General features: G+C 37.9%; 1 protein-coding gene across 1 annotated transcript in view; it reads right to left on the reverse strand.

Annotated features, from left to right (window-relative positions):
• Nucleotides 1-12,743: 12,743 nt before the first annotated feature.
• LOC112846036 (uncharacterized) overlaps nucleotides 12,744-14,276 on the reverse strand; it is an 11,896-nt gene continuing 10,363 nt past the window's right edge. The window contains exon 7 of the mRNA XM_025905263.1: nucleotides 12,744-12,782. Coding sequence (XP_025761048.1) covers nucleotides 12,744-12,782 — 39 coding nt within the window. The remainder of the gene's footprint in view (nucleotides 12,783-14,276) is intronic.

Below are 14,276 nucleotides of genomic sequence, written 5' to 3' on the forward strand. Positions count from 1 at the left end.
CTCTGAAAGTCTCTGTGTGGTCAACGACACACATTATGCTCCTATCTAAACCAATTGCAGATAATCAGGGGCAGGACCTCTCTGATTGGATGTGGTCCAGTTGAAGTGCAGGTGGATAGAGAGAGGTGAGTAGCTTGAATAAAGAGATGAGGCTCAAAAACGTTTTCAACAACCACCAAACAGCAAATAAGAACAGATAAACGGATTCCACACTAAGACGTAAACACAGAGTGGACACGTCACATCAGAATCAGGTTTCTCTTTCTCAGCTTTCTCACATGACTTCCCGTGCTGGACACGCCGACGAAGCTGAAAACCGACAGCTTACTGATTCTAAGGCGTCGGGTCTACGCTTTGTGTTTACATCCAGCAACAAAAGAAGATCCAAACTACGCTTTAAATTTGATAAATATCATCATTAATCTACTCTTAATTTTGCTGTTTTGCTTCCACCACAAGAAAATACTTCATGCACAGCTCTCTGTCTCTGTGTATTTCACGAACAGTTTCTCATCTCAGATCTTAATTTTTGCATTATTCATTCGCTTATTACCCATCAGTCTACCATTGGTTACAGCGCTGTCGGTGACTTTCTTTCTTTCTTTTCTTTTTGTTTTTCTTACTTAAGTGACCTCGGACAAAAATATACTGACAAAATGTAAACTTTTTAAAAATTACGTTAAATTGCAGAATATTTTTAAGGTTTTCTGCTATAAAAAGCCAAGTCAGGAAAATCTCCTTCATGTTCTGTGTTTTATCCTCAGTTACTTTGACACAAAGGCATCTGCTGTGATGCTCACACCTCCTATAAAGTCTCACAAGTGTCAGTACTGATAAATGATCAGAATGATATTATTTCTGACTGTCTGAGGCAAAATTGAATTGAATCGAATGGATTGTGGAAATCAGTGATGATACCCAGCCCTAGTGAGTAGCCTAGGCCTGGCAGAAGTGGATGTAGCTGTGGGTAATAAGAAAAGATGAAAAGAAGTATTGATAATTTTTTGTTAAGTTAAGGTCTGATCCGTCTGAAATTCATAGCCAGTGCTCTGACATGGAGCCATCAATCTCTGAACGCTGAGAAAGCTCACTGTATCCAAAAAACACATTAGTTGCGATAAATGCACTGCCCAATTGTCCCCTCTCCCCACTGCCTATCAGCGGCAGGCAGCAGCAAACAGGTCATCAGAGGAGACCGATGTGATGATTAAGTTTAACATTGTCTAAAATAGACCTTCCCAAAGTGTGGGGCCCACCCCCTAGGTGGGGCGCAGAGCCAATGCAATTACTTGTATTTGTTTAATTGTCTACTAAATGTTTGAGGTGTGAAATAAACCACAAAGGAGCAAAACATGGGTGTGTGTGGTTGGAGGATGTGTTTGTCCATGCATGCGTGCGTGCGCGGGGGTTGGGGAGAGGGGTGCCCAAATGGACATTTTAAAAGACATAGTCCTTTCTTTAGTTTTATTCTGCACTTTATTACATCAGATTAATTAGAGGTTCAGTCACTCTGCCTTCTGTATTACTAAAATACATGACAACATGCCAAGGCTAGATGTACAGCACAAATAATTCTGTTAAAGGTCTCCTCAGCGCTGGAAGGCAAGACATGCCAACAGCAACTCTGTAGCTCTCAACCAACCATGCTCTTTACATCATGTCACATGGCTAATTTGCATTCTATTTCCTTTCTTACCACAAAGAGTAACGGCTAAAAGTGTTTTTGTAGGGTCAGATCCAGTGGGCATGCACTTAAAGGTGTTAGAATACTTGCTCGTTCTAAATTGTCCAAAGGTGGAGGTTTGTCTCTCTGAATCATCTCTTTGTTATTCTGCTATATGCTCAGGCTGTTGGTTGACCTCCCATGATGCTCTGCTTTCTTCTCCACTCCTCTCTTTTCACTCCTGATGCTTTTATGTCCCACTACTGCATGTCCTTCAACTTTTTCTTCTTTCTTCTTAGTTTGTGTTTTGTTCTTGTATCACTGAGATCATCTCTTCTCTTTCCCCTCACCTGGCAACCAGTCATGGTAGATGGTCTTCCTGGAGCCTGTTTTGACTGGGATGGTCTTTGTGTCAATAGGAGTTATTCCTTCCCACCGTCACCAAATGGTGATGCTGATCAGAGTAAATAGTCTGATAGTTGGGGCTTTCTCTCTAATATTGTAGGCTGTTACCTTACACTGTTAAACAGCTGTTGTCTGTTGGGAATTGTCACTTATAAATAAAGTTGGATTGTTGTTTTGTGTGTCTGCAGTCTGTCAGGCTGTCTGATCACAAAGGAAGGCTGTACTTCTCTGGCCTCAGCTCTGAGCTCCAACCCCTCCCATCTGAGAGAGCTGGACCTGAGCTACAATCATCCAGGGACCTTAGGAATGAAGCTGCTGTCGGCTGGACTGAAGGATCCATGCTGGAGACTGGACACTCTCAGGTATAGAGAGAATGTCTTATAGAGGAGGAAGAGCTGGAAAAATTTCTGTCCTTCACTCACTTCCTGTTTGTTTCCTGCAGATGTGACATAAACAAATCAATAAGGCATACTAATGTAAGAGGTTTTCAGAGAGAAGTTTTCCAGGAAATATTTGTGGATATCTCGGTATATTTAGTGTGGATTATAATAATCGTTCTATACAGAGAGCAACAATTAATATTTATCCTAGATAAAACAACCACTATAAGTAGGGGAAACTGTTGTCTTAGATTTATTAAAAGAAAATGCTGTAGTACAAACTCTCAACTACAGGGAGATCTTTTCTTTACATTTAAAAGCTGCTTGCCATTAAATGCACAGAAATGTAACTGTATTTATGTATTTTAGTGCTTTTCAAATACAAAGGTCACAATTTGCTTTGAAAAGCCAACACACATTATGCAATAACGGAACAAAAACAATCCAGTAAATAAACAAATTTAGAGACAACCAAGGTGGAAGACATATAGGCAGGATGTGACAAAAAAGAGGGTTTATAGATCCAAATGCAAAACTCGCAGGAAATGAGGAAACACAGAGACAGGCACAGGAAAAGAGGACAGTATATACACTGGGATACCTGCAAAAAAGAGACAGGTTGGAGCAAAGTACAGGTGCAGATGCTGAGAGTGTGTTTGGTTGGTGAGAGATGAGCTGATTGGACGGTATGTACGTGCCAGGATTGGTGACTTTTTGAATTGTTACTGGGTGGTATTGCTGCTGTTGGTTGTTCTCAGATTATGTATTTGGATAAACCCTTTAAAACCGGTAACTATTTTTAAGTAGTTTAAATAGTTACCGGTGTATTTCTATAAGTTTTCTGGGATGCTTAGAACTCAAATTACACTGTTGGACATACTTTGTCATGTTTCGACTGTGTGGAGGCAGGAGAAGGACCCAAACGCAAAACTCACCACGTAGGAATGAAACTCAAAAAGCTGCTTTATTGCAGAATAGCACAAAAAATATAACAAAACTAAACTGGGACATGGATAAACTGACACAGAGGGAAACTGACACAGAGGGAAACAGCCATGAGGGAGACTACGACACTGACAAAGAGAAACACGGGGCTTAAATACACTGAGGGATAACAAGGGAATGAGACATAGAAGGGGAGCACAGCTGGGAGTAATCAGGCTGGATGAGACAAGGGAAACAAAACTAGAAACACTGGCATGACACACGAACCTTCAAAGTAAAACAGGAAACACACTGACTGAATGCTAGACATGTAAACTTAAGAGCAACTGGGGAGACAGAACATAGGAACCTGAAACATGGTACAGAAAGGCACACTAGACACAACATGGAACACAGTAAAGCTATATTTCAAGAACTAAACCTATGATAACCATAACTGAAACCTACACTGTAAAATATAACTTGTTGTTTCAACTTAAAAATATGAGGTAAAGGGCTGCCTTAAAATTTTAAGTTAAGTCAAGAAATAGAGTTTGTTCTTATAACACAACCAATTGTTATCTTAATGAAAAATCACATGTTGTCTGAACTTTCATCTTAGTTTAGTTGACTGAGATTTGTTAGTCAGTTCAACTCCTTTAATTGTCATTTTTACTTGGGAAAATCCTTTCAGCTAAATTAAAATAATCTATTGTTTAAACTCTTGTCCTAGTTCAGTTGACTTGGGTTTTTTAGTTAATTCAAATACTTTAGTAGTTCTTTTAACTTAGGAATCTATTTTAGCTTAACTAACATAATCTGTTAGCTAAGTTGATTTAAGTTTATTAATTAACTGAGCTCCTTAAGGTAGCTGAGTGAACTTGTAAATCAGTTTCATTTTAATTATCAGAGTTGATTGACTGGATGTAAAGAAAAATGTGTATTAAACATCTTAAGTTTTGTTTTTTTAGCTTTCTAACATCCATTTCAGCAAAACTACCTGTTAGGTTTATCTTAGATCTCAGGTTTAAATATCTACATTCTTTTAAATTAATTTTCTGTTGTTTACAGAAAAAAACCCCCCCCACAGATTCCATTAAAGTCTATCTGATCATTTCATACAGAAAGTTTGTTTTAAGAACATGACAAGACAATTACTCATGAGCACCCAACATTCACCATTTATTGTGCCATCTTAGTCATCTGAGAAACAGAAAAATCAGTGACGTAGCTCATCAGGCTCACAATCCATCAAAACTCAAAGGCTGCTCCCTGTGAAACAATAAATTTGAACTTGGTCTTGAGCCCAGTTTGGGTGAAGATTAAATTCTGACCAATACTCTAGGAGCAGTAGTGATTCTTGTGAAGTAACAACATAAAGTCTGCATTAATGTAATGTATCAACAGGACACTTGCTATTTTAGAAAAGTTATTCTTTACATTTACAAAATTTTTAAACTTCATTGTGCTCAGTCACACCTGTTAGCATAAAACTTGAAATATTAAAATAGTACAAAACCTTTGATAAGTGACAGTAAAGATCAGTTTATAACAACTAAGACATCAAACTCTTGTATTTGTCTTCGTTTACAATTGCAACAAATTCCACAGAACCAATATCTCTGAAAATGAGTGCATGCTTCTGAAACATTTGATAATATGAATATTTCAGAAACATCAGTTTGAGTCTGCTCAATTGCAAAACAAAGGAAAAACTACTGACTTGCATGAGATAAGCATCTGCAAAGTCCAGCATTATATTGTTGTTCACATAAGTTTCTTAAACCATGAACAAATGAGTAATTGTCTAATCTGGAATGTAAAGTGTAGTCATTTAGTGACATACAAAAGTGAGAATGAGAACTTGCAAGAATAAAAAAACAAACAGTAAAATAAAAACTGTTCTTAACACTAAGGAGCATACAATTACAGTTCTGCATGGCTTTCTGCAAGAGTCTGTTTCTTAGACCATGCACTAGTGAGATGCACTGCCTTCCACCAATGTTCATTAGGATGTTCTGAATGACTTCAAAGATGTCCTTAAGTTCCTTTGGATAGTCTATGTTGAGGGCAAAAAGAAGGCCCATCAGCATGGAAATGGCACTTGAGACATCCCTCAGATTAGACAGGATTACTGCCGCCTCAAGGACGACCAACACATCGATGATGTCTTCTTCTTTCACCAACGCAATGCCAACTTTCATCCTCTTAGAAAACGTGTCTTCAATACCTGTCGGCTATAAAAGGGTTCAAAGACAAAAAAAAAAATAAAAAAAAATTACACAATTACAATTACACAATATTCTTTGTGCTTAAGAATTCATGTCTTTCCAAAGAAGAGCCATACTGATGCTTTGGATGATGGTGATTGGCTTTGGGTAACACTTATTAGTTGTTAAAGTTTTTCAGAATGAGATATGCACCCCCATGTTACAAATCCATTTCTTGCTTTAAACAAAGACCATGTTCATAAATAACTGAGCATGTCTTCAATTGCAGAATTCAAACAAAATTTTCAATTTAAATGGTAAATGGCCTGTATTTGTATAGCGCTTTACTAGTCCCCTAAGGACTCCAAAGCGCTTTACACATTCAGTCATTCACACACATGGGTGGATGACTGAATCGTGACTCAAGAGTTGACAGTTCGTCTTATAATTGGAAGGTTGCCGGTTCGAGCCCCGGCTCCGACAGTTTCAGTCGTTGTGTCCTTGGGCAAGACACTTCACCCGTTGCCTACTGGTGGTGGTCAGAGGGCCCGGTGGTGCCAGTGTCCGGCAGCCTCGCCTCTGTCAGTGCGCCCCAGGGTGGCTGTGGCTACAATGTAGCTTGCCATCACCAGTGTGTGAATTTAAATCTACTTATGCTAAATATTGGCTGTGCTCTAAACCAAATCTGGCTGAGAATACATGAAATGTGCAAACTGCAGCTACACTGTGGTGCTGTCATTATTAAATTTACTAAAAGAAACAATGCTAACCTTCACAGTCTTGAAAGTGTGTGAGGGATCTTCCTTTAGAAAATGAGGTCCTCTGTCCTCTTCCTTTGTGTAGGGCTCTGGTCAAAGAAGTCAAAAAGAAAACAAAAACACTTTTTAAACAGTGTTTATGAAGCATGTAGACAGCTCCAAATTCACAGCTTTTTGATACATAATTCCATCAATATATGATTATCATTGGAGATTTTGAATCAGGCTTATCAGGACATTCAAGTAGAATATGATATCCAACCTACCACCAATATACATAAATTCTGTAAAAGGTACCACACTAAATGTCCAGTTGTGAAATATGATGACAGACTTTACTTATCAGCTTTCTTTCAATGAGTTCATCAGTTGAACTGGATAACCTAAAACTTAAACAAAGGATTAGATTTCGCAGTTGAACACTTACATCATCACCGAAGCATCTTATGAGCCTAGTCAGCCCTCCTATGCCGCTCTTGATTTTGTACAGCTCCACGAACCTCTCCATAATGGTCAAGCACAGCAAAAAAGGAACCCTTTCAGGTTAACAGATGTAAGACGGGCAAATTCTGCTTCAACCTGAGCAATAGAAGAAGAGGGGTGGGGAGTACAGGCAGAATAAAAAAAAGATTCTTTGAGACCCAAATTTAAGCAAATGGTCATCTGAGGCCCATTAGAGAAAACACAAACACACAAAAGCAAACAAACAAAAGATGCACTTTACCTGCCGTTCAGCAAACAAGGAAGTTCAGAGAACAATAAGCTCTGTCTTGAAATCTTTTAAAGTAGAATGATTGTGAAAATGACTTATGTGATGTAAAACTTTAGTAAATGTGCGATTAAAAGAACACTGAGTAAAAGGACAAGTAACAATTTCCTTATTCCTCAGATGTTTACCTTGATGAGCAATACTGTTTTAGTCCAACTGCAAGTTACACAACAGGCTTTTTACATTAAAGCCAGCGAGTCCATTACATACTCCCTTTTTAGATCTGAAATACTGTGCACATTCTGTGTATATGTAGTGGAGCGCAATTTACCCAAAAGAGCGCAAAGTTTGCAAGTCCACCTCATTTAAATGACAAAGTCAGAAGTGATCATCTAGACCTGTGAAAATAAATTAATGACAAACTTGCAGTTATGGATGTTATTACAACCACAAGAACCTAAACAGTCTGCTCCATTGCTTTTGTTAATGAATCATTTGTTGGTAACACGTCTGAATATTTAGTTTATGCCACCTGCATGTGATCATCAATAGTGCCATATTACTTCTTAAGAAGTACCCTGACACTACAATCTTTATATCATTTGTTCTACAGAGCTATTAAATTACAATATAATCTGAGGTGTTTCCAGTATGACAAAATGCACAAATTGTAACTTACCATTTGACTCCACTGACAAAAATAAATCCCCAGCATCAAGTTTGGCTTCACAGACCTAAAATAAGTAAAATAAAAATATATGTTATAATTATATTGTTTTCGCCATTTATTCATGTTTGCTAATTTTCTGACATATAAACAATGTTAGTTTTGTTACAATACAGAGAATGCAGTTTAATTAAAAGGTAAATTATGCAAAAAAAAAAAAAAAACTTCTGCAGTATACCATGCCAAAAATCAGTGTCTCTGATGCCAATTATTTTATCACTACAGCTCTTTTAGTATGGAAACTCACACAATCTAGTCATACTGATCACAAGAGTTCAAAAATAAGTCAAAATAGTGAGCTGTTGTTAAGCATAAAGCATTTCAGGGTAACAAATAACTGCACAATAGAATTAAAGCAAAAAATAAACACACTGGAGGACTATCTGATAAAAACTAATATAATGCTGGTTTGTAGACCATATTTTGTCTCAGTCCTCAGTGCACTCTTGCAGCTTAGCATGCAGCAGTTAATAACAACTTAAGTGATTACATAGGGGTAAACAGATGACAACAAGCATCCGAGTCCTGCCAAAAAGTTCTTTTTGAACCCAGCCAGTTATTGGAAATATTGCCAAAATGAACTTCCACCAAAATACAACAGTCTGTGAACTTGAAAGAAATTTACAAGTACAGAGACAATATGAAATAAGCTTTATTAATTAGCTGAGTTAGCTTGCTAATATCGCAACAGTGGTTGAGTGCACAACCTTAAAGCTAGCGGCACAATACTTGTGATTTGGTCAGCGCCACATTAAACCCATAAAAAGGCCATATGTCAGTTTATTAGGTCAAGTTTGGTCATGACACACAAGCTGGACCTTGTCGGCTAAAGTTACATTAGCTAAAGCAAACATTTCGGTAAAAGAGAAAAACACACATCATGCCATAAATTCAAAACATGTTCCAACTTTTGTAGCTCTCTTTCCTTATAGTTATAACCAATATTACTCACCTTGAAAGCATATTCCAAAGAAGACGATTAGAAAACGTCCAAGTAAAGTGAGCATGTCGTTAACCGCCAATTCCCCATGATGCACCTCGGTAGCAGTCACGTGAGGCAGTTTTGAATCCTGCTGTGCTCAACTTACCCACATTGTCAAGTTCACATAAGTTTCTGATTTAGCTGGACATGAGTTTTCAAGTTAGCTTTTTTTGGTGTAATTGGGACGTTTTTAACTTGTAATTCTATGTTATAACAACAACTTCAGTCATCTATCGTCAAACTGATATAGAATAATATGTTGAAATAACAAACAGCTAGAATTACATTTTACAGTGTAGGGAAATAATAACTATAAAGATCAAAACAGCACAACCAACATGAACATAATGAACTCGCAGGGAAAGAGTAAAAGTAAATACAGTGAACATAGAAACGCAAGACCTCTTCAAAATAAAACAGGAAACATGAGACACAGACATGACAACCTGAACTTGACAACGTAAGACAGACATGAACCACATGAAGGGCAAGGGAGACTTAACAGGGGTTGGAAGACAAAAGGGGAATCTAATAACAAAGAACTATAACAACCTAGGCATGATAAAAAAAAAATTAACATAGAAAACCTAAAGGGCTTAAACATAACAGGAATGTAAACTAAATCTCAAAACGCTGGGTCAAAAGCCCCAGGATCATGACACTTTATTACATGCTGTACTTTTGAAAATTTGGATTATATTTATTTTTATTTTTCTTGCGGTACATAAAAATTGGTGTATGTCAAAAATCAGACCAAAAAGCAGTGCACCTCTTTATTTTATTGTTATATATTATAGTTCTATATTATTTTATTGCTTTATTTATTGCTTTATTTTGGTGCCTTTTCTTCCTGAGATGTCAGGATTCTGGCCAATAATTTTACCATTGCAAGGATAGTAGATTAAAAATGCACAAGGCGAAGCGGTCAAAAGTCTGGCTATACTTCACAGCAAAAGATGCAAACTCAGCAGCCTCCAACAAGTGCTTTAAGGTGATACTGTGCAAAGGAGGTAACACCTCGAATCTGACAACAACCTTTTTTTTTTTTTTTTTAAGCTGAGGAATGAGTCATTAGTTAGGAGTAAAGGATCAAGCTGCCAGGTGGGTTTTTGACTGGGGCATTTATAAAAATTAACATCTAATTGAACTGGACTATGGACTGAGATAGAGTTGTATGGACAATCTAAACCTTGGGAAGAATTCTATTATCTACAACAAAAAAAATCTATCCGTGAGTATGACCAGTGTACTGGTGAGAAGAATGAGAATTGTTTAGATGTAGGATTTTTATTCCTCCAGAGGTCAAAAAAGTGTAAGATTGCAAAAAGAATTGCAGAACATTGCCCACTCTTGAAATGTTGCTGTCAGCTTTTGCATTTGATCTGTCAAGTTGAGGATTAAGCACACAGTTAAAGTCACCACCCAAAATCAAATGGGACTCTGTTAAATTTGGGAGGTTCTTTAAAAAAGTACTATAAAATTTAGGTTATCCCAGTTTGGTCCGTATACATTTGAAAGAGTTACTTGTTTCCTATACAAACTGCCCTGTATAATAATATGTCTCCCTCTGGTATCCGCTACAGTTGATAGTGGAATAAATGGATATGCCCTTCCTAATTAGAATAGCAACACCACGTGATCTATCCTCAAATTTTTATGCTAAATACTAAAGTTTAATTTGTTCACTTGATCAGAGGTGCGTTTCCTGCAGATATAAGCGTTTGGGTGCCTTGAAAAGCGCTATATAAATCCAATCCATTATTATTATTATTATTATTATTGTTATATACAACAATGATTTTAAATGAATAAATACCCTTGTGCATTTAACCGGATTATTTATACCTTTAACATCCTAACTTGACCAAAAACAATGGTCTCTGAGCAAATACTCTATTTCTTAGAGACAAATCAAACCCAAGGAATGAAAATGACTCTTATGTGGGAGGCCTTAAAGCTATCTTCGAGGCCAGATAATTTCATATGCAACCTTTTAAAAAAAGAAATACTTACAACAAATGAACAATCTAGCCAACAGTCAAGCAGCTTGGAAGAAAAGCGTCTGGACTTCTTTAAGTTGCTTGAAGATCTTTCACCTCTCATCCGAGAAGCTTCTTCAATTCTATGGTAAAATGGCGGAGAGTCCCAGATTTAAACACAGTTGGAATAACCCTCCAAAGAGGGACAAAAGGACCCCCTGATGATCCTCTACCTAATCACATGAGCCAAGGTGTGAAAACGGGGGGTCACAATCAGCCAGCAACATAACTTTTCTTTCCAAATTCCTTATACTACGATGACTGAGAACCTTCACAGATAACCTAGCCAACAGTATAAAAGAAATTGATTGCTTATATGTAGAAAATCCAACACGTGACAGACCTCTATAAGAGAAAATTATTACTAAACAAATCTGTCCATTTAGCGTTTATTTTTCAAATCAAGCAAAAGTTCTATGAGCATGGGGAAAGAGCCAGAAAAATTTTGACACATCAAATTAAGCAATCCATATCAGTTAACACAATGTCTGAAATCTGTCAAACCTCTGAAGAAAAGATGTCCGATCTGAAAACTAAAATAGAATTACAAAGGCACTGGACGGCAATGTTTCTGCTTGTGTTCCGGCAAAATGCCCGAGTAACGAAATCCACTGGCTCTGATTGACTGAGCCTAGAATGCCCATAATGCCTTCCGAATCATGTGACAATCCCTTGGCTTCCATACTTGCGTTTCGCACCCTTGCCTTTGCTGCTCTCTGAGTGAGTGCAGCGTTGTTTTCATGGGTTTTAATGCACCTATAACCTTTTCATGTTCTGATTTAACAGCAGATTTCACCACATGCACACAGAGAAATGTCTGCATCTGTCACACAATCAGTGGACCATATATTTGATTTTTCAATATTTCATGTTGAAACTATTAAGGGACCAGTGTACAGTGGAACCCCGACTTACGATTACATTCAACAAAAAATTCAAGTTACGAAGGCACAGGTGTCATTTCCAGCTAAATAGAAGAAGAATATAAAGACAATGAAGGTCACAGTTTGAATCAGTCATATTTCGCTCAATTCAGTGATGTGCTGACAGATCCAGGATCAGCCCAAATCATCAGCAGTTTGATCCACGTATGGGCTGAATTGTATTTTTGTATGAGAGCCATATGTGCATGCTGAAAGAGACTGTGCTGGTCTGACCACCTTCCTCCTTTCAGGTTGGAGCCTGCTGGAGTCCGATGGTTGAGACCAGGTCTGAGGAAGTGTAAGTGTGTTTTAATGTGATTCATAAAAATAAAGCAGCACACATTCAACCATCTTCAAACTGTCACATCACTCATTCACATCTCTGATGTCAGGAGTCATCATCAAAGTGTCAATCAATGAACAGATGATGGATCAATAACTGCAGCTGGATTGTGTTTGTTCTCTCCAAGATTCCTGTCAACTCACAATCGACACAAACACGGTACACAAAAAACTCCAACTGTCTGACAACAACAGGAAGGTGACACATGTGGACGACATTCAGTCATATCCTGATCATCCAGACAGATTTGATTATTTCTGCCAGTTACTGTGTAGAAATGGTCTGACTGGTCGCTGTTACTGGGAGGTGAGTGGAGAGGAAGGGTTGATATATCAGTGATTACAGAAGCATTAGAAGGAACAAGAGAGTCAATTATCAAAATCAGGTATGTTTGCTACGCTTGCTAGTTTCTATTCCCCATATGGTATGTTTGGACACATGATCTGTCCTGGAGTCTGTGCTGCTCTGATGATGGCCCTCATTCTGTCTGGCACAATAAGTGGGATACATCCATCTCCTCCTCCTCCTCTGTCTCTAACAGAGTAGCAGTGTATGTGGACTGTCCTGCTGGCACTCTGTCCTTCTACAGAGTCTCCTCTGACACTCTGATCCACCTCCACACCTTCAACACCACATTCACTGAAACTCTTTATCCTGGTTTGGTTCAGGTCCCCTGTTCCTCAGTGTCCCTGTGCTGAGTTGAGTGTAAGAGTGTCCTCCTGTTAGAGAAACATTGTTATCATTTTACACAAAATCAAACAAACAAACAAACAGCTAACATGAGAGGCTTTTAGACAAAGTTTGTGTTCTCCATTCTTTAAGCACCGGTTCAAGGACCGTTTAAGCACCGCCACAGTTTCAAAAGTACTGGTTTGGCACTGGTATTGGATAAATCTAAACGATACCCGTCCCTACTTCACCTAGTGATGTGAGATGAAGCCTCGTGATGAACTGAAGTTTTCCATCACTGGTCGACTCATGTTCGATGCTTGTGATGATTCATTTGCTCTACTGCGCCATCAAGTGGATTCAAGTGAAACAGGCTCTGTGATTATAATGATGTGATGTGTCAACCTCTAAACTGAAAAATAAATTGTTTTCGTGGTTATTTATCTCGAATATTGTCTCAGAGAAAGTCGAAACTATCAGGACAGAGTTTTGTATGATGTGTAAACTGTTAGGGCTCTGATTTCTAGAATCAATTCGAATTGGGGAAATGCCTCATACAGTCAGAAATATTATAATTCACATCATGCATCAGTACATTTCCATATTTTTGAATCTATAAAAATAAAGCTGACACTTGCGAGACTTTATCAAAGGTGTAAGCATCACAGCAGATGTCTTAGTGTCAAAGTAGCTGAGGATAAAACACAGAAAAACATGAAGGTGATTTTCCTGGCCTGGGATTTTATAAAAATATTCTGCAGTAGATCAAAAATGAAAGAAAAACATTAATCAACATAAACATAAACATCAAGTTAAGTCAAAACGCTTCAAAATGATTTAAGCTGCGCTCAAGCTGTGGTTAACAGGTTTTAACTCATGCTCACCTACCTTCTGTTTATCAACATCAAGTGCGGGAACAGGTGAGTGCAACCACATTTATCACCTAACACACCCATGAGTCACACCCCACACCCGTGCACCAATACAATCTGATTATGTTTATTATTATTTTTGAGTCTGCTAAATGACTTTAATAAAATCTCCTGCAGTTAAATTGTTTCCTTTTGAACGCTTTGTGAAACATGAATGAATGTGAGTATTAATGAGTTTTAGTGTAAATGGCTCTTACAGGTGACACCATCCTTTCAAAGTAAGAGTCCATCGGGGCGACTGTCCAGGCCTCTAAAACCATCCCAGGTAACAAGTTGGTAAATCCATTTAACGCTTTGAATGTCAACTATTAAAAGGAAATTCTTTGACCGGCACCAAATTCCTGTTGATTTTAGAATAAACCGATAAATCCTTTAATACAACGGCTGATAATTACCAGTATGATTATTTCAGTCAAAGCTGAATCTGCTTAGAGAAACGGGAAAGAAGAAGTGACACCAAGTTACTTTAATTCTGTCAGCACAAAGTTAAAAAGTCACAAACTGTCAGTGTGACGTTACTTTAGTTACAGAGTGCTTTATTGTGAAAATCGGTTTGCGCGCAGGTGAAGGCCTTCCTTTCCAGGAAGCAGCTGAACTATCAGGAAGTAAGTC

The sequence above is a fragment of the Oreochromis niloticus genome, linkage group LG3 (genome assembly GCF_001858045.2).
Source record: "Oreochromis niloticus isolate F11D_XX linkage group LG3, O_niloticus_UMD_NMBU, whole genome shotgun sequence".
NCBI classification, from domain to species: domain Eukaryota; kingdom Metazoa; phylum Chordata; class Actinopteri; order Cichliformes; family Cichlidae; genus Oreochromis; species Oreochromis niloticus.